The sequence below is a fragment of the Gavia stellata genome, chromosome 4 (assembly GCF_030936135.1).
Source record: "Gavia stellata isolate bGavSte3 chromosome 4, bGavSte3.hap2, whole genome shotgun sequence".
In the NCBI taxonomy this organism is placed as follows: domain Eukaryota; kingdom Metazoa; phylum Chordata; class Aves; order Gaviiformes; family Gaviidae; genus Gavia; species Gavia stellata.
The window spans coordinates 34,100,267-34,124,550 of record NC_082597.1 but is presented as its reverse complement, the minus strand read 5'-3'; the positions used below and the strand labels follow the sequence as shown (position 1 = coordinate 34,124,550).

General features: G+C 39.1%; 2 protein-coding genes across 2 annotated transcripts in view; one reads left to right on the top strand and one right to left on the bottom strand.

Moving 5' to 3' along the window:
- The window catches only part of TMEM117 (transmembrane protein 117), a 212,464-nt gene that overhangs the window by 173,065 nt on the left and 15,115 nt on the right, over positions 1 to 24,284 (bottom strand). The window contains exon 2 of the mRNA XM_059817146.1: positions 8,301 to 8,433. Within this exon, the coding sequence (XP_059673129.1) occupies positions 8,301 to 8,433 (133 nt within the window). The remainder of the gene's footprint in view (positions 1 to 8,300; positions 8,434 to 24,284) is intronic.
- Positions 12,953 to 18,034, top strand: LOC132316869 (P2Y purinoceptor 1-like). Its single transcript, XM_059815910.1, has 2 exons — positions 12,953 to 13,022; positions 17,013 to 18,034. The coding sequence occupies exons 1-2, from the start codon at positions 12,953 to 12,955 to the stop codon at positions 18,032 to 18,034; spliced, it is 1,092 nt and encodes a 363-aa protein (XP_059671893.1).

Sequence of the window (24,284 nt, the reverse complement as noted above, 5' to 3'; positions counted from 1 at the left end):
AATTTTAATTTTCAAGTACTAATGCTGGCTCAAGAGACTCTTCAATCACAGTTACCTGGAAAACATGGTTTGTTTTGCTGATGTGATCTCACTAGACACCTCTGCCTTAAGATCTCAGCTGGGATGACAACCTGCAATAAAAAGCCTCACTTGAAGACCACTTAAAGACTGCAGCCTTCTGCATTCTTGAAACAATATTTTACATCCATAATTCTTAACAACTCTATTAAAACTTTCTGCCCTCTATATACATTTACATAGTGTAAGCCTGTCACAGCCCATGCTGTTTAGAACCTACGTGTATTCTAAGGAATTCCCTGTTTCCCACATACTGTTTGGGAAAGACTCCTGATGGCCCCAAAGGATTAGTCTCTGAGAACAGCATAGACGACTTACGGATTTGAAACCTTCCCTTCCATCAGTTCACAAAAGCTTGAACTTTCTGAAGCTCACAGTATAACACAATTGTCTTTGCCAACTGAGTAGGAACAAACATTAAGCCCTTTTTTCTAGCTGAGAGTTTGAACCAAAAAAAACCCTAACAACAATTTAGGATTTGCCTTATGGCATGACTACAGTATAAATACATAACTAAAATAGATATATACAAAGGATACATCAACATAAAGCTCATGAAACATATGGCTGGGTAGACACAGCTATGAAGGTAGTTTGGAGGGCTAATACAGATACAATGTGGACCTGGCAGTTCTGTAGAACAGTAAGAGTGGTAAAGCATTCCTGTTTGTTCCTCAAACTTGCTCTAAAAATGATGACTAATCCTTGACTCATTAAAAAGCTATCAAACATACTAAAACACAGAAACCTGAATAAGATGTGGGGTAAAGTCTTCCATAAATACACGTTTCCAGGGACAAAATAATCTGTAAGTAGCTGCAATTGGGGAAAAAGGAAAGGAACAGTAACTAATTTGGATAAAGGTAAAGTATTTAACAGAAAGCTATTGTTGTGATTTTTAAAAGTGTATATAGCTGTTTCCTTGTTTCAGCTTGTTAAATGAAATGCAAACCCTCTCTGTATGCATTTGTCAGCTGCAGTTTTTTTGTAATTGGGTCCCAATTCATTAAATCACTTAATCAGAGTCCTCTTCAAAATGAATCATAATTAAAATTAATTAAAGGAATATTTTTTATTCCTAGGAATTTCTGCTATTAATGTAAACTGTGTTGTAATTTCACACTTTTTCTGTAAAAGAAATGAGCAGTAAGAGAAGACAAAAGTACACCAAAAAGATGTACTCTCTCCTAGTGCTTTATAAGAATAACTGAAACCCTTTGATAGCACAGATAATAAATTCACTCCAAACCCTCTCCTGACACATTCATCATTCAAAGAAGACAATCCCGACAACTTGTATTATTGCTATAGTAATGTGATAATTAGCATCAAAAGAGAAAGTGGTTTGTGTCTACAATTTTAATGACACTTTACAATGTTGAACAATGATGCACCTGAACATCCTTTGGTCAATTGAAAATTGCTTCATCTAAGACAAGAGAGCTGACATTTGTGAGACAAGCAGTCACAACTCTGATTTTTGGATGTTATGTGAAAAATACATCATTGGGCTGTAATTTTAAATATCAAAGCATTATTTACTGATGCAGGCTCCCACAGGAGAGAATGGATTTCCTTTAGGCAATACATTCTCCACTTAAAAGCAATACAATTGGAAAAACTTCAATACAGGTAGGTACCGACTTAGATTATCTCAGTATGTTAAGCATATAAAAGTCACATATAAATGATAAAAATATGGGACGGTCTCTGGACAGTTCAAGACCCAGAATTCCTTTAAAGAAAGACACGATAAATTAAGGACTGTGCATTTGCTTGTGGCACAGAAACATCCAGAGAAAAAGTTTGATAGAAAGGATCCCTGTATACTTCCACTGGATTGAGCTTTTTTACCGTCAACATGCGCCCTTTGCTGCCACCGCGTGGGCCTTGCCGCAATGCACGAGGAATGAACACCAGTAGCACTTTGTTCATCCCGCCGCAATCCTCGTCTTTCCCATTTGATTTAAAAAAAAAAAGGTTTCCTCTTTCCATTTATGTTTCAAATACAGCCTTAAATAAATAAGGTCTGTTCCACATCTGTTACGTGTTACACAGCTCAAAATCACTGCTGAAGTTCAAGAATCTAAATTACCTTAGTTAACAAATAAACACCCATGTCCCTCACTTTTTAAAAAAGTATTCAACGGTACTTTGATAAAAGACATACAACACCTGCACTCCACCCTACCTGTTCAGATACCACAAAGTTAATCGTTGTTGCAAGAGTTCACCAAGTTGGGAGCTAGATGGGACTTCAAGCAATAGCCAGAGTTACTTGATAGCTGTCAGGACAGTGCTTGCATTAGAGTACATAAGGCCTGAACCGCATGTATATAGGTAATGTTTATGATTAAAATAGATGGTGCTCTGATATAAGATGACTCCAGGCTGCTGGGCAGGTGACATGGGCATTACAAATTAAATACATGCCCTTGACCTGAAAAGTGTTGAGAAGTGTCACAACTCTGGGCCCTGGACACGACATAGACACTTTTTTAACTGTGAAACTTTCCATCCACACCTGCACAGCAGATTTATACTAAGCACATTTATATGAACCTTTAATATGCAGAAAAAAGCCTCCTTTCTCTGAAACCATGCTGGAACCGCACACCAGCATGCCTTGCAGTGTGCAGGATTCCACTGGTAATGGGGACGTATGGTACTGAAACATGCAGTAGATCACAATGATGCTGATCAGTCTTCCAGCAGTGGCGGCGGGCATGTGCAAGAAGAGGATGCTGGAAACATCTACAGGTTTGGTCACTCTACCACACAAGAGAGAATAAAAGTTTGAGGAGAGAACTTACTTACACTGCTTTTGGCTTTCTGACTGAGAGACCTGCATGTGCTTTGAAAGCCAAGATCGTTCTAGAGTCATCATTACAACCCTTAATTTTCAATGAAATCCTGATCTACTTTTTTTCAGTCTTTCAACTCAAGCTCCAAAATAGCAATCAAAAATGGCCAAACATAGGAGACAAAGTGCAAGACAAGTATCTCATTTTCCAGTGGAGTGCCTTGAGGCAAGCCTTCCAGGCATCTTCTGCAAGGGGACAGAAAACTTGAGTGTGCTCACTGGCACTACGCAAAAGTTGCCAGACAGTTCACTTATCTACCCAAGATTTGAATACCATTGCCACACTGTATTTTTAAAAATTAAAGGCCATGAGTCCAAAGACAAGGGCAGAAATCGGACCTCTGGCAAGGTAGCACAGAGTATCCATTACAAGTAACTAGGGAAGGTCTTCAGGTGGGAGAGTACTGTGGAGCTTGGCGCCTAACTGGATATGCATGGTGTGAATTGGGAATCACTGGGAAAGCCCTAAGAATTCAATAACCCAACGCTGCCCCAGTTTCCTCCAAGCAGCAGACAGAGGAGGATTCTGATGATGTTTGTCCTTTTTTTTTTTTAAACCATGCAATACCATAAAACATTATCATAAAATTCTATGTTATTCTCATGTTGTCCTTGTTACCATTCATCACATGAACTCCTGCTTCTAAAATGTTTTAAGAAATTCTTCAAGCTAGGTGATGCTGACTGTAGCTTTCTAGAACTTCCCTTTGCAAAATAATTTTCTTGTTTAATCCCCTGAGAGCTTTACTTTGGCACACTGGCCTCTGAACTACTTTTGCACATGCTAGGTTTCATTTTGCTGCAAATGTTCAACAGCACTCCTGCTTATTAAATTTTACTGCTTCTAACAGAAACCCTGGCCTTGGCCAATGTTATTGGTCTTGTCCAATAACGAACTGTGTGTTATTAATAATGTCCAGCACAAGGTATTATAAGCACTTAAAGGACCCAATTCACATCTTCAAAGACCATTAAGGTATTTGGAGAACGATCTCCTGCTCAGGGCTGTATCAACAGGACCATACTGTTCAAGACTGGGTGGGGGAATCCCAGACATTGTCAGTGGCCCACAGTCTTCACAGAGGGGTTGTGCAGTGACCTCCCTGGATGGATAGACAGACAGATGGCCACCCGGCCACCTTGCGGTGCATTCGCGGCCCTAACTGTGTGACTGGGTGGTGCCCGAAAATTGTGCAGCCACTGTTCGTTGTCACTTCTGATCACAGTGAGTTCACACCCCTCGGCCTCACCCAGTGACCACTGGCAATGCTCTGGTTCAGCTTCCAAGCAAACTGTTTTCCCCTCTTCAGAGCACTGGTCAAAGAAAATGTTACGATGAAGTGACAGGAGTTGGTAGACACTTCTGTGGAAGGGAAAACAGCAAAGCAGAAGCTGAGTACCACAAGAGAGACGCCACTATCTTCTCATTGTCTGTAATAATAGAAAAAACCTTCTATTCACTATATGCAGGTCTGTGTTGATGGAAATAATGCTGAGTATGAATTAAGACTTCCAAACAGGCTCCCACAGCTGTTGTAAGAGGGATAAAGGAAGGAGGCATTTTTTTCAGCCATGTGAGGGCAAAGAATAATGCAGAGCAGGCAAAGTGACAGTGACAGATTTGACACGGAGGGACGCTTTAGGTGGCAGCTAGCCTCCTCCCGAGGCTGCCTGGGCTCACTGTGCACAGGATCACTGCGTACATGTATGATAGACCGCTGTGCACAAGCGTGATGGACCACAACATGACAGACGACGTATGTCTGCTCACGAGCACAAAACCACCACAAGACTCGTAGTATGAACAGCAGATCCCCAAGCCAACGTACATCACATTGGGCAGTATCAGCGTCCCTCTTGCAATGTACCATATCACTGGCTAACGCAGACACACACCCAGTGAGAAGATGTAATTGGCAGATGTAATTGGCAGCCCCCTTCTCGCTAGCTCAAAAACTTAAAATTCCAAATTACAGAGGAAATGCAATGGCCTCATTCCCACTGCACAGTTCAGCCCCTGGCATGACACAAGATAATATTTTTTCTGATCCTCTACAATTGGTTTTACTGTTCTCCAAGTATTAAAACTATTCCAAAGTAAATGTCTCCTTAACTGAGCGTAAAGCACTACTTAAGGTTACTCTGACTTTTGCAGGAACAGCTTTTTCTGCGTTATTCTCACAGCAGCCTTGACCAGGTCTGCTCTCTAATGGCTGCTGGTGTGTCCTGACTGACTCGTCCTGCTACGCTCCCCAGGTCTCTAAACCTAAACCTGAACCTTTCCTGCCTCTGGATCATTTTCACATTTATCCTCTCTACTCCACATCTTTCTTGCAGAGAAGGGCCAGCTAGACAAAACACCTTGTTGCTGAAGCCTGTGCCTCAACCCTGGAGGTCCTTCAGACAGTTACACAAACTGGGCCTGACATGGGTCCTGTGCCCAGCTCGGCTTCTGCTTACTGTTTTCAAGGATGAGAAGCAGTAAGAAATAATAGCTGCAGACCATCCTCCGACAGCTTTTCAGACATGTTTCCTCACCAGATGTTCAGCTCTGACTACAAGAGCAATGACCTAACGTACAGCCGGTCAGTGGCATAAACTGTGAAGTCCCTAAAAGGAAATGTCACTGAAAAAAGGAGGACTTAAAATTAAAAAGATACGTTCAAATCTGTCACAAAATTTTCAGTTCAAATAGTCACACTTTCATCCAGAAAACAGCTCTATAATATATATTCAAATACCAGCAACTTGTTCAGCTTTTGCTCTTCCCAGCAAACTACAGTCCCTACCGCTACCCTTTTTTACGGGATACATTCATACATTTTAGGTTTGCCACACTAAGACACATGTGAAGTGTCTTTAAAAATACTTCTAAAAAACCCTCCAAATCTTGGCAACTGTAAAATATACCTTCTTAGAGATGGTAACATCACAGAACTTTAAAGCACTCCTGGCACAGGTTTCTCAAGCCCTTCTGCTGTGACCATCCAGGCTGGCATGCACATGCAAGACATACGATTCTCCTACTCGGGAGCTACAGAGGGGTTTTCACTGATGAGACCAAACATCTGACATAAAGAAACTTGTCAGAATCACAGAATCACAGGACACACTGAATCAGAGACAGGGCAAGGAGCAAACACATGCAAAAAAAAGAATGTTTTTCACTCAGTCTTGCAGACTAATTGTAAGGCTTTCATAGCCCTTGTATTGGAAAGATGTGTATTCTGGATGCTTGTGTTTCGTAGGAGTCCATAGGCACGAAGGTCAGCTTGTCTCTACAAAGACTGTAACCTCCATGGAGGCAGACTCTGACCTTCATCCTGGAAGCCTGTCCTTCTGATGTCAGCCATTGCAGTAAGGCACTGTGGCAAAAGGCACAGACAGAGGTGTTCTTTTGCACAGAAGTCCAAACCATGAAGCACATAGCTTTCTTAAGGATTATATTTACTCAGGAAAAAATAATCCACTCCTTGAAACATTTTATTATGGCAACATGCAGTTGGCTTTGATGATGTTTGTTGTAGAAACCCTCTCTTCAAAAGTACTACACATTGTTCTACCCCGACTTTGAGAGGACTGATGCAAGGGCTCTGTTTCACTGATGGTTTATGTTGTGCAGTTTGAGACTGAAACTGTTACGTCTCTGCTTGCTGCCTTTTTGCTGGAATGGACACCCCAAACAGCCACAACAAGCCTTCAGTCCACTTCGAAAAAGCAGTGTGATTCCTTGAACCAGCATGGTCAGCTTCCCAAAACGATCGTAACAAACCTAGGGCTGGGGCATAAGCTCCAGGAAAGGAGAGGCTTCACCCCCGAGAAAGCAAGAGGGCAGATTGACTGACACCAGCTATTTTAGTACTAGGCTGTGCCTATTTCCATGAACGTGGATGCTGATTGCCATGCAACCTCTTCAGTGCAGCTAATGGAAGCTTGTAACAGATATAGGGAGCAGGAATGTTGACAAGGACAAATGAACTCTGATTTCCAGACATGAGTCAAGCTTTCAAAATCATTAATGCTTTGTCTAACAGATAGTTATAGTTTATGGAGCATTAGAAATACCAAATATAAATCTTAAAATAATACCAATAGTAGTATGACTATGTAAATAGGGAAGCCAGAAACCTGCAATGCTCCCACCCTCCTCATTTCAGGGATGATTATTCTGCCTTTTATAGGGCACCTATTCATATTTACCACATCATTACCGTGATAGTTTTCTAAAACACTCAGTGATTCTGCTGCTTCACCTGCCTTGCTCGAATCAATACATTGAGTTTTCATATCACAATCTCATGATTAGCCCAGCTGCCAGTCTGCCTCCTACTCACCTTTTGGTTTATGTCACATTAACAGGACTTTATACACTGCTTATTTTTCTTGACAAACGTAAGATCTCTAACACACCACACCAGGGCCCATTAAATAACTCTTCATCAGACTCTGTTGGTATGGCTCTGATATTCTGCTAAGAACAAGTCATTCAATTATTTGCACTGTTCTTCAACTCATATATACTTTGAATTTCTTATTCCTTGCTAGAAACTCTTCAGACGGTATCTTGCCTTTCATAAACAACATGACTGTGTATTTTTGTCCAATGAACTCATTTGGTATGTATTAGATGACTAATAATGTAGGTTTTCTCAGGAAAATCAACATGTGAAAGTGGTGTTAATTTTGAGATAATAGGAGAAAGCAAGTCTTCTTAAGCCAGAAAATGAATATAAAAAGCTCTATTTAAAATAAATCCAGACATAACAAAAAGATAGCTGTTCATCCCTCAGCCAACCATAACTTTGCCCTGTCAGAGCACCTTATGGGAAAAAAGTAGATTTTTAAGAATATTTTTAACAAACTTGATCAGCACATATTATTCTATGTAACCAAAATAGCACTATAATACACATTCAATATTTGTGTTTTGAGTGTAAGCATCCTCAAGTTTGGATGTTTCAATTTCTTTTAACTTTAAGTCTGAATTTCCTGAGAATGCACAATAGTAATGCTTATACTTTTAAACTACTCAGCCCTAAGTTCAAATCAAATTTGTTGAGCTACAATTTTAAATTTAAAAAAATAGATATAATGTTCATTAGTACCCTGATGTAATAGTTGCTATCATTAATCTAGGACCCCACTTTTTCTAACTGATACTTTAATCCTCTTGGCTAATTAACCAATTAAATTACTATTCTACCTATATTCAGAAAGCAGAGGAATAAAAAAAGACAGTGAATACTAGTATGTGTATATTTTGGTAAGCTCTTGTTCACTGTAAAGCAGCATAATATGAAAAGTTTCCAGCAGAATATATTCTAGAGCAAAAGAGACAGAAAGAAACTCTGTAACCTACCTCATATTCCCTGCCATAATGAGGAACAGATTGTAAATGTGAGAAAAAATGAAGAGGAAGAGGATGGTACTGAAGAACATTGTCATCCAAGACCCGTGGTCCTCTCGAAACATTTTCAGACGGAGCAACTGACCTGTGGTATGAATATTATGAGAAAGCATATTTTAGTCAGTCAGTAAGTATATGTTTACATGATAGCAAAACCAAAATAGAGTACTAAACTGTATTTCTTCTTATATCCAATTATTCCACTGTGTGGGGGTAGGGCAGATTTAGTATCATGCAGCCAAACTACTCTTCTGTAGTTCAGCATGAACAGATATTATTCCTACAAAATTACAAGGTTGCTTCCCACAAACTGATGAAAAACTGGTTTGTGCTCTTACAATCAGAATCACTGAGGTGGAGGTCTGAAGGAGTCCACATCACGTCTATGGTACCTGATCAAAGTGTGGCCGTGGTTTTACATACACTACATGTGAATCTACATGCTGGTTAAGTAGCTGTCAATGTTTCCCTGTTTCAGCCATTGATATCTTTACCCTCTCTGCTCTCAGGCTGGCACAGCAAGCTGAGCAGCCATGCACAAGTGAACAACAGTGGGGAACTGGCCCATCTAGAAAGAAAGAAAATTTACTTTTTTGTTGGGTTTTTTTTTTCATTTGAATTAGTTCCATCAACCTGCTGACCTTGAAGCTCAATGAACAGTAGTGCTGCACATCTGTGCAAAAATGGGAAGGAGTGATGGATTGGAAGGGTAACTGCCTAAACCATCCCTTTTTCTACAAACTGTTACATCCTAACACTCCAAAACAAATGCCACAGCAGGGAAAATCTCATGGAATTAGTCTAGACCTTAAGGCAAGAGCCACATTTTAGAGGCATTTGAGCAATGTTTTGAGAAGCAAGACTATTTATAAAATTTGAAGTGTCGTAAGTACCTCAGGCTGTGTGAGAGTTATTCGCTGCCAGTTATTTCTTGATCAGTAACAAAAGAGTCATTACATCTTGATGGTTGCCTGTCTCTTTCCACTGACTCTAGACAGCATCGGGTCAAATATCACATGACATGATAACAGTGATCTCATCCTATGTGTTTGTCTAGCTTGTGAAAAACACAAACATGGCATAGAATTGGGGATTTGGGACATTTGGGTTCATGAGAAAAAGAGATTGTTCGTTGTTCTTAGAAGGTGACTGCAGGACCAGTTGAGGATGAAAGAAATTGCCTGGACTAGAGGGAAACTCCATGTATCAGAGGAAAAGCCATCCCTTGAGTCAAAGACCACTCTTGCTTAAGCCCAAAAGTACACAAAAATACATGTTTAGTAATAAGTATATAATCACCCCTCCTCTTAGTAAAATTGAGATAACAATGCTGTGCAATCCCATTGCTCCTCCGTTTTGTGAGGTAGTACAAGGCTGACACACGTTCTTGTCTGCCAGTCATTTAGTGTCAACATAGAAAAATCTGAAAAATAGACTCCAATGCTACCGAACTGCTCAGCTAGGATGGCCTCACCCAACGTTGTGATACGCACTGGGCAAGTGCCAGCCTTAGAATCAGTTTCAAATTCTACCAGAGACCTCCTGTGACATTATGGACAAATCATTTACACTCTATGCTCAAGTCGTTGATCCACAAAGTTGAAGAATAATATTACTCTCTTTCTTACAATGTAGACTTTCATTACAATATACCACAACAAGGCCACAAACCGATTAAGCCTGTAAGTGGTAACATTAAAAAAATCATATCACAAAACAGAATAGAGCTTACAGCCATACTTATGATGTAATTATTATTCATTTTCTAGTCAGATACGTACACCAAATGTTGTCACCACATCACAGAGAACTAAACATTCCCTAGAGTATTTGAGCTATGATTGTTTCTCGTGGTAATGTTCTTGCCGTTTCACAAATGTAATATTACAAGTTTGTCAGAGCAAGATTAATTTTACTGTCGTATCCTCAAAAGTCTTACTGCAAGACAACACACTCCCTATCCTGCTTTTTGTAGTTTATACTTGGTTTTAATGGTTCCTGATTTTTCAAAGGCTATTTACTTGGAGTGATTAATGATCTAAATAGGAGTGGGTGAATGATGCTGGAAAGGTGTAGAAATATTTTTTCAGTGCTTGATGCCCAGCAAGAACAACATCTAACATCCCAGATGGGATTTCAAAAGGGCTTTGTACCAACAGATCATACTTAACATAGACTGATCAACTACCAAGCAGTTTATTAAATTAAAATTTGTCAAATGCTGAGTTATAATGCCTCGCTGCAATATTACAAAATAAGCTCCTACAGTCTTAATATTTTTTCACCACTCCTACATAAAGAAAAATCTCAGTTCCTGATGCACATTTTTTCCGTATCCTATTTTCAAATGTTACACACTGAATATGAAGTCCAAAAGAAAAAAAAAAGAATACAACAATATCTTACTCATAACAATATTTTTTAAGAGATGCTGAGAAAGATTACAGACCATTACAATTAATTTCAAATGCTAAAAAAAGGTTACTTATTCATACATCATTTTCCTTGTCCTGTCTAAGAAAGCTCTTGTTGTGTGAAGTGTTTGAAGTATGTCCCCTGACATACATTATGTGCTTCCCTAATTTCATTAGGAAATCAAATTATGAGTCTGTGTAGAATCTTGTACTGTGTGTTTTTCTTAGACCTAAGCATTTTAATCATGTGATGTGTTACACTTTATTTTGCAGAGAATGCCTTTTTCAAAGCATACTGGTATGTCTTGTCACTTGAAAAGAAGCTCTGCTTACTCTCAGCATTGCTGATAGGTGGAACATTTGTCATGTTTTCTTCAGGAATTTATTTTTCCTGGACTAGCTTTCCTGATCTGTTTTCTCCTCTTACCTTTTTCCCTTTGTTCTTCTTCATTATCATAAATACAGGAGTTTCTCACCTCTTTGTTTCCTGTAGCCCTTTACCCTTTTCACCTGCCTGTATAATTTCAGTCTATCCAATTTCCAGATATTCTTTATGTCTACTGTCATCCCTCTTTTCCTCTTCTGAATCCCTCAGTGTTGGCCAGCCCTCTCCTTCCCTAAACCAATCATACCTACTGGTTTTTAGCATCACAATAGCCTCTCTACTTGCTTCTGCATGAATACCCTATCACCTTTTTGTCTTTCATCTCTGAACTCTTTAGGCATACTGTTTATTCACTGTCTGGAGGGTTTTTTTTCTCCTGGACCTCTACAAGCCTGGTACATCCCCTTGAGCTGTTCTTACCAGAATTTCTAATGACCACTTTCTTAGTTAAAGCTCAGCCATACTAGTTCTTCCCCATCTGGGTGAGCGTCACTCACCTCAATCCAGTTGTTCATACTCTTCCTGACATCTTGACCTCCTTTTGTCTTTACAACTCTGTCCTCTAGCAGCTCTCCTTTTACCTCTACTCATTTTAGTAGATAGTTTGTGTAGTTCACCATCTCTCATACTTGTATGCCCCTATAACTAACAGAGTATTACTGTTTTATCATAGGTTACCATAGATGGTCTATCTTTTTTCCAGATAGAATTTTTCTTTTCTAAAACCAGGTGAGTTTTTTAACATGTTCGTTGATTGTTTGGAGTATTGAAAGCCCCACCAGTGCAAGAGACGTGAATTTACTTTTGCAAGGTGGAGAGTGCCACAGAAGAAGCCAAGAGGGGAAAGGAAGACAACCAATAATTCAAGCAGTAAGGTGAAGGACAGCATCGGATGACAGATAGTGGAGTCAGGTGCTAGAAGATATCAAAATAGGGAAAACAGAAGGAAGATGAGGAGCTGGACAGGAAGTATCAAGAGAGGTGATACAGCAGACTGAGAGGTGGAATGGTCTGGGATGGAGGCAATCTGGGATGGAGCTGTTGTTGAACTGCAAAGTCCAGTTTCAGCATGGATTAGGGCTGGACAAATGGCAAAGCTATGAAGTGGGGGAAATTAGTAAAATACGCGAGGTATTCTGTTCACGGAAAGAAACAGCAAGATCCCAGGACTGGTGTGTGCTGCTGAAGACTGGAGATGCAGGTTTGGGGCAGGAAGACTGGAGGACCTGGAGCAGACCTGAGCTATGGGCTGAAGTAATAGGTAGGATTTGAGCTCTGGAGTAAGCAGAGTTGGAGGATGGAAGTTCTTTGATAGACCTGAGATTTTGGAATGAGGTGGGAACGGTAAGGCAGGAGAAGTGATAGGTAGGTAGGTGGGATGAACCAAGCTCTGCAATGGGGCGAAAGCGACATAGGTCCACAGACCAGCCCAGTAGTAGGGCAGCAATAACAAGGACTCTGGCAGTGAAGAAGGGGGAAGAAAGGGAAAGCACAAACACACATATAGATGCCTGAAGCTTCTGTACTCTTCTCTTTCACTGCTGGAAACAATGAAAGCATCAGGCCTAGCTAGACCGGGGATGTGCAATAAGTCTGTCCTTCCCTAAAAAGCAAGCAGAGGCTGCTATGGCAATAGCAATTTATCCTGACTTAATGAGAGGAGGGGCTTAATGATAAAAGATAACTCCCTTGCAGTTTGACACCTGCTCTCTGAAGAGCTGCCATTGCATATGGAATATTACTGAAATCTTGGATTAAAAACAGTACACACAAAATAGAGTTCAGATTTTAGAAGGTCCAGATTAATGGAGAGAAAAAGCACAGCCAGGAATCCAGACTTCTGTGAAATAGATAATTCCAACCTTTCTAAAGCAGGTAAGAGAAAGATTTATTAAGTATTCATTGCACCTGCATTCTCCAAAGCAATATAATTTTTCCTATTTAGCTATTAGACACTGATAAATACATACATGTATGTATAAATTTCATATTTTTTAAAGTACTTTTTCACAAATATTGTGAGATCGCCTTAACTATCCTACTGCTGTAGCTTATGTTTGCCATATATCACTCTCGAGTACATTAACATCATTTTTTAATGAAAGAAACAGTAGCTTAATCACAATACAGTTTGAGTCATATTAGCACAATCTACTTACCTAATTGCATACAAATACTGCTATGTGTTTATTACTCACTGTTCCTGTTGTACTAGTATGTGTAATATGCTATGTGCAGTTGAGCTAAAATATGTGAAATGCTCCACTTTTAGTACTCACATTGCATTATATCCTTCCATATCAATTCAGTTGAATGTAAAAAGGGAATGCATGAGATGATTACCTAACAGGTAAGATGTTAAAGTAAAAATTGCAAATAATCCTTCATATAAAAAAGCCTAGGACTCCCTGTAAAATGCTTTATTAATTTTATAAGATGAGCTAAACCAGTACACTTTGAGAGCACATGTAACAGAAATATATTGGTGTATGAATAGTCAGAAATGTGGAAAACATATCTGGTGACTGGAATACATTTGTCCTAGATTCAAATACAGTTGCAAGCAGACAAACAAAATTCTCAGAGTAATCCAAAGAAATAAAACAGTTCATGTAAAATCAGGGTGTCTACTATAAAGAATAGCAAGCAAAAAGGACGAAGTGGTGAAGAGATAGTGGATAAGGAATAAAATTACATAAAATAAACTGTTAACTCAGCTAAATCTCTTAATCTTTCTTTTATTTCAGGCCAGATTAATCGCTTATTATGACCTTGTTAAAAAGGTCAAAAAACCCCACAGGTATGACAGGGAAGAATATGGTTCCTAGGATATATTTACACATACAAAATTAGGTATTTTCAAAATAAACAAACACACAAAACCTAATGGAACTTTGCAAATACAAGTTAAATGCCATATGAATGACTACTAGTGATAAACTGTGACCTACAATTAGCGATATACACACATCAGGATTCTTTTAAGTGACACAATGTTTCTTGGCTCCAAAAGAATTTTCTTCAAAAAGTACTGAAACAAGGTCTGTCACCATATAATGTCATGGTGCTGTTGCTCATTCTGCCACTGCTAAAATGTGTGTGGTTGGCTTTGTTTAAGAATAAATGGATTTATCAGTGAACACAGTAATGATGTTCAGAAAAAGAAAGTTTTCTTAAACTACAAATACAAAATTTTGGACTTGAACTGTGAAGATGATCTAGTCACATCCTGCAGCTTGAGTTACTCTGTTGCTGCCAAGACAGAAAACTTGCCACTGTCTGATATAAAAAAATGTCACTTCTGAAAATTATTAAAGCACATATGCAGATCTACTGGACATCTGGGTAGCTCCAGTGGCTTCAGGATATAGCAGGGCATGCTGACTATGTCTACTCACACTCAGTGAAACTGGGTCCTGATTGTAGAAGAGTCTCCATGTTCTTCTGATGGAAGACCAGGAGTTCTTGTTATAGCACCAAGCTGGGGCTCGAACCCCTTGAACTCTTCTCTTGCTTATTATGTTACCTCAGGAAAGGTTCTTTTTATCTCTGCACCTGTTTCCCTGTGTCCACCCTCTAAGTTGCTCACACCAATTGCAAAGCACCCTGTTTCAAGAATATAGTCTTGGTTACGGCCTCTAAGCTCTACTATTATACAAAAAATAAATAGGAGACAGTAAGAATATTTTAGAAATTCCAAATATGAATCCCAAGGTAGACACATGGGAAATGCCTGCATAGGCAAACATAGACATATTTTCTAATGACTCTGAGCTCCAAATGCACCCTACCCAGCTGTGCAGTTCAAGACCCCCCAGCTACATAACTAACTTCATATAGCTCAACCCTGAGTGCAGTCCAGTAAACTGAAAGTGATGAAGGAGATAGGGGATTTATTATTTCAGGTCTGTAATTGCATTAATGCAGTTACAAGGCTACACATTCAGGCTTTATCCAGCCAACTTACAGCAACCTGGAGCAGGTGGCACAGCTGTCTCCCTCCCTCCATTTAGACCTACCCGTAAGCCTTTTCCAGGAGCTGGTTGAGATCAGGAATCTGGCATTATAATTCCCTCATGGCAGCTATGGCCATGCTGTTTGTAGCCACTTCAGGGCTTATTTATACTGCCAACACAACTCGGAATCAAGTGTTTAGTGCCTTCATTCATAATTACTGAAAAGGAAGGCAGAGAGGTAGGAAATAATACAATTTAATTCAAATCACACATGACGTCTAGTCAAGAGGCTACTTAATTGTTTTGTACCTATTAGGGTGGCTACATTTTAAAGAATTTACAGGGATATCACATGAACTTCAGCTGAAGAAAAAAAATACATAAAGTTTGATACTCACAAAGGCTATGGAGAAGAGTAGGGAAAGAGAAAGAGTACAGTTACCCCAGGTTAAAGGATAGTGTTTCAATACTAAACAAAATACATCTAGAGAGCAAACATTCCCTACCTGTGAAATACACTGGGAGTAGAACAGATGGCTTTCTATCCATATTCATTTTCTGGTAAGTCATTTGACTGCTTTTGTTGCTGAGCTTCTAGAGAAACAACTTTCCTTCCTAATTTCATTCCGTACAGTCTGAACTAGATTTTTGTTACTTCACTGTCTGGGTGAAACATAAATTAGCAGAGCAGGGTTTCACTGTAGCTCATGTTTGTTATATTCTGAACTGTGTCTGTGAACATACCTTTGGAAAAGTCATATTGTATTAAGGTAGACAGGAAAGCAAAACAGTTTGTTCCAATAAAGCACTACTATAAACTTAACGGTTGAAGCTGTTTGAAAATTTTCAAGGAATCAATAACATTTTGATAAAGTCCTTTCTTCTATTCTAAGTGTGCTTTGTACTGAGTAAAATTTTATCCTGCCTTCCTACCAAGCACTGTAGTGGATTCTGATCTATAAATGGCTATTTGGATGACCCTCATACAAAGCTCCTACTTGGACAGACTTTACAGTTTGGCATCTGCTGCATCATTTGGGGAGAGGTTCTAGACACATGACGAACAGCAATTGGTGACAGCTCGTTCTGGCAAAATATTCCAGCCCTTACTTTGTTTTATTAGGAGTACAGAAACTTTGGGATTAAACATAAGACTTTACAAGCATAAAAACTTTGCTTTGAAAAATATACTGCAGACCTGTATTCCAAATATTCTGTAACAGGCATTGATACAAACTGGGCCATAAAGAGTAAGACAAAATGAATTCTCTCTAACCCTACCATAAGCCAAATGTTTTTGGCCTGGGACAGTAATTTATAGAAGAACTTTAAAAAAAAAAAAAAAAGCAGTTTGTTCAGCGCTTTAGATAGAAAGGTTGTTGTGGCCTGCAGCACAAGCAGGATTTCATCCTGATTTGCTTTGATGTCTTCTGGATCTCAGTCACAGCCCACTGCACAGCTGCCCACATTACACGTCTCTAGGCCCAGTATGGATACTCAAGGCAGTCAAAGCAAGGATGGAACGAGCGTGGGCAGTTACTATCCTGTCCTCTCCTCTGCTTCTTCCAGCGGCCAAGGTGATGCTGCTGTTACTGAGGGTGCGTGCTTTTTTTCTCTCATCTATTGTACACTACACCAAATATTAGAAAGGAAAGAATATAAAGGTTTGTATAAAAGTTCATGAAGATCTGTCTGTGCTGGTGTTGATGTAAAATAATCTCTACATGTTATCTACTTGGCATTTACATTTTTTTCAGATAGAGGAGAGTTTGTACATCATACCATATTCTGAGTTCTTTTGCCAGTTCAAACATACTGGAATTAACTTAAAAGTTTTTGATTTTAAATTCAATACCTTTAATTGTTTTTTTTTTTTTTTTAAAGCTGTTGGTCTCTCTTTTCCCTTCAGGCATACTCCATGGAAAGATCATGAATGGTACATGCACTATTTTCATTTGCAACAGAAATCCTAAGCTGGAGTGGTACTGTTATTTGCTGATTCTGGTTTGCCTTTTCACTCTATTAGCAGGATTTCTTGGCAATATACTTGCACTACGACATTATGTGTACTGCATGAAGACATGGACTACCAATACTATATTTCGATTTAATTTGGCACTGTGTGACTTTACTTGGACTCTCATGGCACCTTTTTCAGTATATTATAGTCTCCAGAAGTTAGCTGTCTATTCCAGTCAAGCATTTTATCAGATCATAAGACTATTTTTTAGTATTAATATCTACGGAAGTGTCTATTTCCTGACACTCATCAGTTTTGACAGATATGTAGGTGCTGTCCATCCTATCACTTCGTTAACATGGTGGGACAAAGGAAAGGCCGTGTTCTGTACCATCGCGGTATGGATCTTCATAGTGATTGCATCGATGCCAGAGATCTACTATGCAGTCGCAGCTGGAAGACAACATGACATCACAGATTCCCTGGATGGCACTGAAGGACCTTTACAATTTGCAGTGCCATTCACACTCTCCAAGATTGTATTGAGATTCCTAATTCCAGTCACAGTCATCTTCACATGCTACATGTTGACTCTCAAAGCATTACTACAACTCAGTAAACGTCAGCAAAGAAGGAACAGACTTGTTAGACCTCTGTTACTGATTTCAGCCGCTATGATTGTTTTTGCTGTTTCTTTCATCCCTTATCATGTTATGATGATGGTGATACTAATTTACAGAACTAATTGTCAATCGCCCTGTGGGAACATAAGCACATTAAGTGCCATTTTTAAAGTCACCGAGATCATCTGCAGCATCAATAGTTGCCTTGACCCAATCATTTTTACAATAGCAAATAAGACATTCTGTCAAAGAATTAAAACTATAGAATGTCATCCCAAATGCCAGTGCTGCTGTTGTCTGACAGGAAGGGTAAGGGACATCACTCTGTCCTCGGGAACAATGACTTAAACACCAGTCTACAAAGACATGCATCTCTCCTCGCCCATTTGGCTTTCTGTTGTCAGACCCATTTAAAATCTGGTCTCCTGTATTGTATAGCAATCTCTTGAGCAAGCAAGAATAGACAGCAATGCAAACTAAAATTTAGTGTGTGCATCTACCAGAAAAGAAAGACTAGCAACTCCTAGCTTTACAGAATTGGCGTTTTAAATATTCTTGTCATAAATATACCTTAATTTATTGTGAAATAGCACTTCTTACCTGTATGTACATGCAACATGGAATGAACAATGAAGAAAAGTTCTTAGTAGCTACTTTAATTCTTGGCCAGAAAAATACAGTAAGATTAAGAGCATACAGTGTTGAGGAGCCTTCTTATAGTTTCTGTTAATTATTTTTTCACCTGTTTGTAAGTGCTTCTGTGATTGGACTATGCAATTAATAATAATCATGACGCTTACAGCTGAACTTCTCAAGCATTTGCAGAGAGGCTTTCTACAAGTATTTGATTTTAATGCTGCTTGCACTAGAGTTCCACTGACACTGCCAGTGGAACCTCATTAACCCTGGTAAATGCAGCACGTTTCCAAAAACAAGCAAACAAAAAATAAATATCTGAGGATAGTCAGAGCCACAGTGAATGTGCTCATGAAGCAAACCAACAAGTATTGAAGAGCTTTGTTAAGTCTTCCCCCAGGCAGCAGTGGTTCCAAAACTATATCCAGGGCACACTGGTGGTGTCCCCCAAACCCTGTGCAATTATAGCTGTTTCTCATAACTGTTCTGCTTCAGGGGAGTGTGTTGTTCTGCCAGGAACTCTAAAGTCATCAACATGGAGAAGTGAGTACAGGAAAACATTCTGAAATACAGACGTGGCTGAGCTGCAAGAAGAGTAAGAGACGCTGCTACACAGGAGTGCTTCTTCTGTTCATTTAGGGTCTTAGCATCACAGTTTCAGGACAGTCTAAGGTAATTAGTCTACAGTGCACTTTAATAATTAAAAGAGCACAATGTATAGTCATCAAAGAACATCCACCTTCAAGGGTTAAATATGTGTCTTCTCAACACACTGTATGGGCAAAATAATCATGCTCCATAATCAACCACCTGCTGATGTGCTTTCTTGTAAAGTCTTGCATACTTCCTTGTTAGTTATAAAAGCCCATATACCAGTGAGCACATTACCTTTATTTTCAGAAGTTATTATGACAAAGTACTTTTCAATATACTTTGTGCAGTGTCTTAATTCTTTAATTTCCATAGTTTTAATATCATTTTGTCCTCATGTGTCTCTATGTGAAAATAATTCTATTCTACATTGATATTAAATCTCTATTGTATGTTTCAATTGTACTGAGTAAATGTACATATAATATCTAGAACAATGTTTTTTTAATTGTCTATAACTGTGACATGAAATGAAGAACCAGGTTCTGACAATCTGAAACACTTTACATGTGTTCGGATGTACTAGCAATCTCACAGGATCTCATAGCAAAATTGAATGCCTATATTCTGTGCAGGGGAGTTATGTACTCACCTCATTCTAAGTGCTGCTTCTTTCCTTTGACAATTTCTTAATCTTTTAATTTCTCTTATTTTAAAAGAAAAATATTCATTTTTTTTTTTTTTTTACACATGAATTGTCTGTTGGAAACATGGCAGGGTTATTAACAACACATTGGCTTCCTTAAGAAAGTGAGCTTTTTAATCCATGAATGGACACCCATCAGCAATTACCTACTATAATATACACTTATATCTCAGACTGATACACAAAGTGTCAATGTCATTTAGTGACAAAGGTGCTCTCAGCATGAAAAAACATAGAACAGGAGAGATTAGGGTGAAGGTCTGGGCTAAATGAGTTTATTGCCCCCACCGGATTGCACCCAAGATTGTAAACAGTAAGCTATTTCCAAAATCAAACACTTGCCATTTTTATCTTTCAATCTATCTTTAAAGGAACAGACACACTGTTTCTTTCTCCTTTCTCCACCTCAGTATTGCTTTTCAGCAAGTTAATTTGTTGGTGTTCGGGCTGGGTAAAATTCAATGTGAAATCAAAATACACTTTTCTAGACACAAAATTAAACATGAAAACTCACTGCAGTCCTGGGCTAGAAAAGATAACTTCACACCTCTGGGAAGCAGAGATTCTCAGGTTTTACCTGCCAGGACTTCTAATATGTGACCTTTCCAGGAGAGACAACAATGACTTAGACCAGCTTCTCTAAATATTCTAGAGGTTTTTAATAGCAAAACAGTTGTTTTTCTGTTCAGACAGATCATTATATTCTTGCTGCATACTATCTACTATATAGATGTTGATATTACTATTACATATTCAGCATCATTAGAAAAACCTGTTGTTGTTAATGAGGAAAGAAGCATTCAACTCAGAAGAAATTGTGAAAAACCTTATCAAAGTCACTTCCTGACTTTGGAAAAAATTGGAATTGTTTCCTCTTGAAGTGCTGCCTTTGTAACACCTACGAATGCAGCCTGTGCTCACAAGCACCCAAAGCTGGTGAGAATAAAACTAAAAATTTCAATTAAAGATTGGATTTAAAGCCTCCAGTGAGCTCAAGATGAATACAATAATTAAAAATCTTCACAGATAACCCTCCACAACTCATATGCAATGCCTTTTGCAAGCAGCATTAATGCAGATTGCAGAGATTCTCAAGCAAAGTCTAGGGTTTCTCTGCCTGTGTTTCAGTGCGTAAAAAGAAAAACTAAGGCAACAGTAAGTAAATACTTTAAAGTCAATGTGAGAGTCTGACTCAAAAAAAAGCTAGGGATAAATTTCATTCTGGTCAGGTAATCAGAACATAAAATGCATTTAACTGAACAAGAATGACCTTTATATTCTCTGTGTGACTAAACTATGCAGTATACTCACATAGAAAGACGGAAAATGAGATGCTTTTTACTTTCTGTCAGCATCACCCTACCAAAGAGCTGCATGGTCCAGGGCACTCATGATGGAGCAATGCCAGCAACTACCATCATGGGCCTGGGAGAGTATCAAGGAGCGCTTCCTGTGCTGTGCCAGTGACCAGGGAAGGACTGGGGAAGCAAACAGGCAGGGATCTGCTTTTCCAGGGGAGAATTCAGATCTCAGCCAACTCAGAAGAAAAAAATTGCCACGAAATATTATGTATCAAGATGAATCTGATTTCTGCTGCGTATCATTTGATCCTCCCTGACACCCAAGAACATGAGCAAGAGATTCAGGCAGTATGGATGGTTGCCTTACTCTAAGCTCTTTGCTGGGGACAGGCAGGAGCAAGCTGGAGACTCCTCTAGTTCACTTATGTAGGACTGAGTAAGGTGGATGCCCTAGCTCCTCAGTTCACTGTTCTGGGCTCACCTGCAGAACAAGGGACAAACTGTTTGGACTCTGAAACTCTAGTAAAATCCGTTTTTCTGCATTGCTCCTTTTTGTGTCCCACTGACGAAAAGTATGGAATAAACCGTGTTACAAAAGTAAATCCTTGTTTCCATGTCTGTTTCTGTAGCTGGAAGCAATCCTACATGGTCCACACAATCCTATAAAACTCATTAATTTTCTATTGATAAAGCCATCTATAACAGAGGTCCCAAGGTACTCGTACACATAAGAGAAAAAGGGGAAGGAAAAGCAAAGAAACCACCTTATGCTTCTGAAAAGATTATTCCCAACCAACCCCAAATAATGAAGAGCAGAAGGGAAAAAAGAAGATGAGGGTATCGCTACAAAAAGTATGTGTCACAGTGCCTCTGTCGTCTGTTCTCCCGGCCCAGGCATCTCACACAACATGGTAATCTTTAAAAATTATCTTCAGGACACAAAAGTAATGAAAGGTCCATCCCTCTCTTACCCTCAGCTATTCATGTTCCTCATGATACTCAGCTATGAATACACCCTAGTAGCTGACAAGGCTTCTAGACATTTGTTTGCCTGTTCATAAGTGATTCTATAATCAATTAAACACACTTTTTTAAAGCGTTTTTGTTCAACTAGGTTGAACTAATGTTAATGTTGTCCTGACTAAAATCAAAGGTTTTCTACAAAATAAGAGTTAAAAGGCACAAGACATCTGTTCATATTTACTTGGTCATATTTTTATTTGGAAATACATGCTCCTAAAATGTTTTATTATAATATTCCCCAGATTGAATGACATAAACAAATAAAATTAAATAAGTTTATTCCATTTTGCTACAATAAGCGAACAATAAACTAAAGAGCTAAGAGCCAAAGTCAACATCTTCTGCTATGACAAGTATGTTGCAATACTGGTTTCTCACAGATCTTTGTTTGGATTAAATCTGAGGACATGGTATCCAATTAAATGCCCAACTGTTATAATGAGTTTAACACATTACTGAATACTGTAATAAAGTATTAACCTACAAAACTGACTGCAAGGTATGGGTAGCTTTCATGTACCATATCTAGATCCTGAGTGGTGGACATCTTTGCAATATACTAGGTGAATGCGAAATAGAGCATGGCCTGAAAGATTTGACTGTTTATGCAAGTGCTCAGCTGTGGTCAGAGAAACAACTTTCTCATTTACTATGGTAAATTGTAGTAAATTGTAGTAAATCAGGATTGTTTTGTAAGCAAAAATTGTGAAAACAAAACCCTCTAAGTTGAAGAGGTAAATTTTGCTACAAAGTATGTCCCAAAGCTGCTTTCTAAGGAAAGCCATCTTTATGCATCCACTGTTCTCCATTTGTCTTCGTAATACTTTTATCTCACAGACAAACTACCTGAAATTGTCACACTTATTCAGACATGAGCTTACCTTCTAAATAAAAATGTTCAAATGTTCCTGAAAGTTTGGTTTTCTCTTCAATATACATAAATTAATGTATTCTGATATCAAAGTTTTTCTTTTCCAAGCCTCAGAAACACCTCACTTGGCAAAAAGCCATGACAAACAGTACCCCAAGGCAGTTAAAATACTTCACCTTTGTACACTGCTTTCATCAGTGGAAGCCAAAGCTCTTTAGGCAGAAAGAAAAAATATGCCTAGACTGATTCTACAGCTGGAGGAACTGTGGCAGAGGCAAGTAATGTGGCTAAGTCCATTCATCTGCCTCGCAGGGAAACGTTGCTTCTCTGCCTGTCAGAGAAACATCTGAGGCTCAGGGCTGCCAAGTCTCCCCATGCTGTGCCTGGAGCTTGCTGTCAGAGGAGACGAGAAGTGCTGGCCCCCGTGCAGTGACCTACCACCTCTATAGCCCCCCAAGCCCTCTTTTCAGGCCTTCTCCCAACTTACCACTTACCAGCTCAGCCCCCTCCTCTTCACATGACTCAGCATGGATGGGGCTTCCTCCGACTGGGAAAGGTGAACCTTAATCAGGGAGCACTGCAGTTCTCAGCTTTTGCAGTCTAAGGTAAAATGCAGCCTAATGTCACAAATCGTACATATTCAAGGTCTCAGCTACTGACCTAGCTAGAAAAGTGATGCCCTTGCAAAGTACGTGGTGTGCTAGGGCAATGGGAACCTAGGATCTCCAGTTTCCCGTCAGTCCGGACAATGCCGATCAGAAGATCGACATCAGTAGCCAGATGCCTTTCCATCAGGCTTCTTGTGCAGCCTGTCTTACCTGATTTGGGTGGTCTCAAGGGCCCGACGTGAACTAGAAACCACAGGTGAGCAAATGCAGGTGAAACATATATAGCACTCTGCCTTCCCCTAAAGTGCCACATAGTCTTTAAAGACTGCTTGCTATTTCTCAAAGAAAAAAGAACAGAAATACAAACGTTCATAGGAATGCACATTCATTTTCTAACAAGAAAATAGGAACAGGAAAATGGCCTTTTGCTGCTGCAAGGAAAGGGCTGACATTTTCTTTTCCTTAGTGGATTACCCAAAGGCAATTGAGACCAGGGTGCCATCTGCTTTATGGAATGTTGCAGGGGATTCATAAAGGCACCACCTCTCCCTCTTTGCTTTACACTAATATCATTTCTATTACCTAGACGCAATACCTCGAGCTGCTGTTATGAAAAAGCTGTAAAATGCAGATAATACGGGAAGACTTAAAGTTATGCCGGAATTACAGTGTGTAGGCAGGCTTAATTCAGAATTTTTCTGCATCTGTCAATTTCCATTATAGAGTTTTAACATATAATTTTAATTACAGACTTTACCCTTGCTGATGTTATTACTTCAGGTTTAGACAATTGGGCTGATGCAGTTAAAAGGAAACCTGTAAAAATAGATATTGATTTCCTATAATGTTTTAGAATATTTTT

Excerpts from the sequence above, each read along its gene's own strand:
- LOC132316869 (XM_059815910.1), top strand. The coding sequence starts at position 12,953 with ATGGAGAGAAAAAGCACAGCCAGGAATCCAGACTTCTGTGAAATAGAT. Across the intron at positions 13,023-17,012 it reads TTCCAACCTTTCTAAAGCAG|GCATACTCCATGGAAAGATC; the intron begins GTAAGAGAAAGA and ends TTTTCCCTTCAG.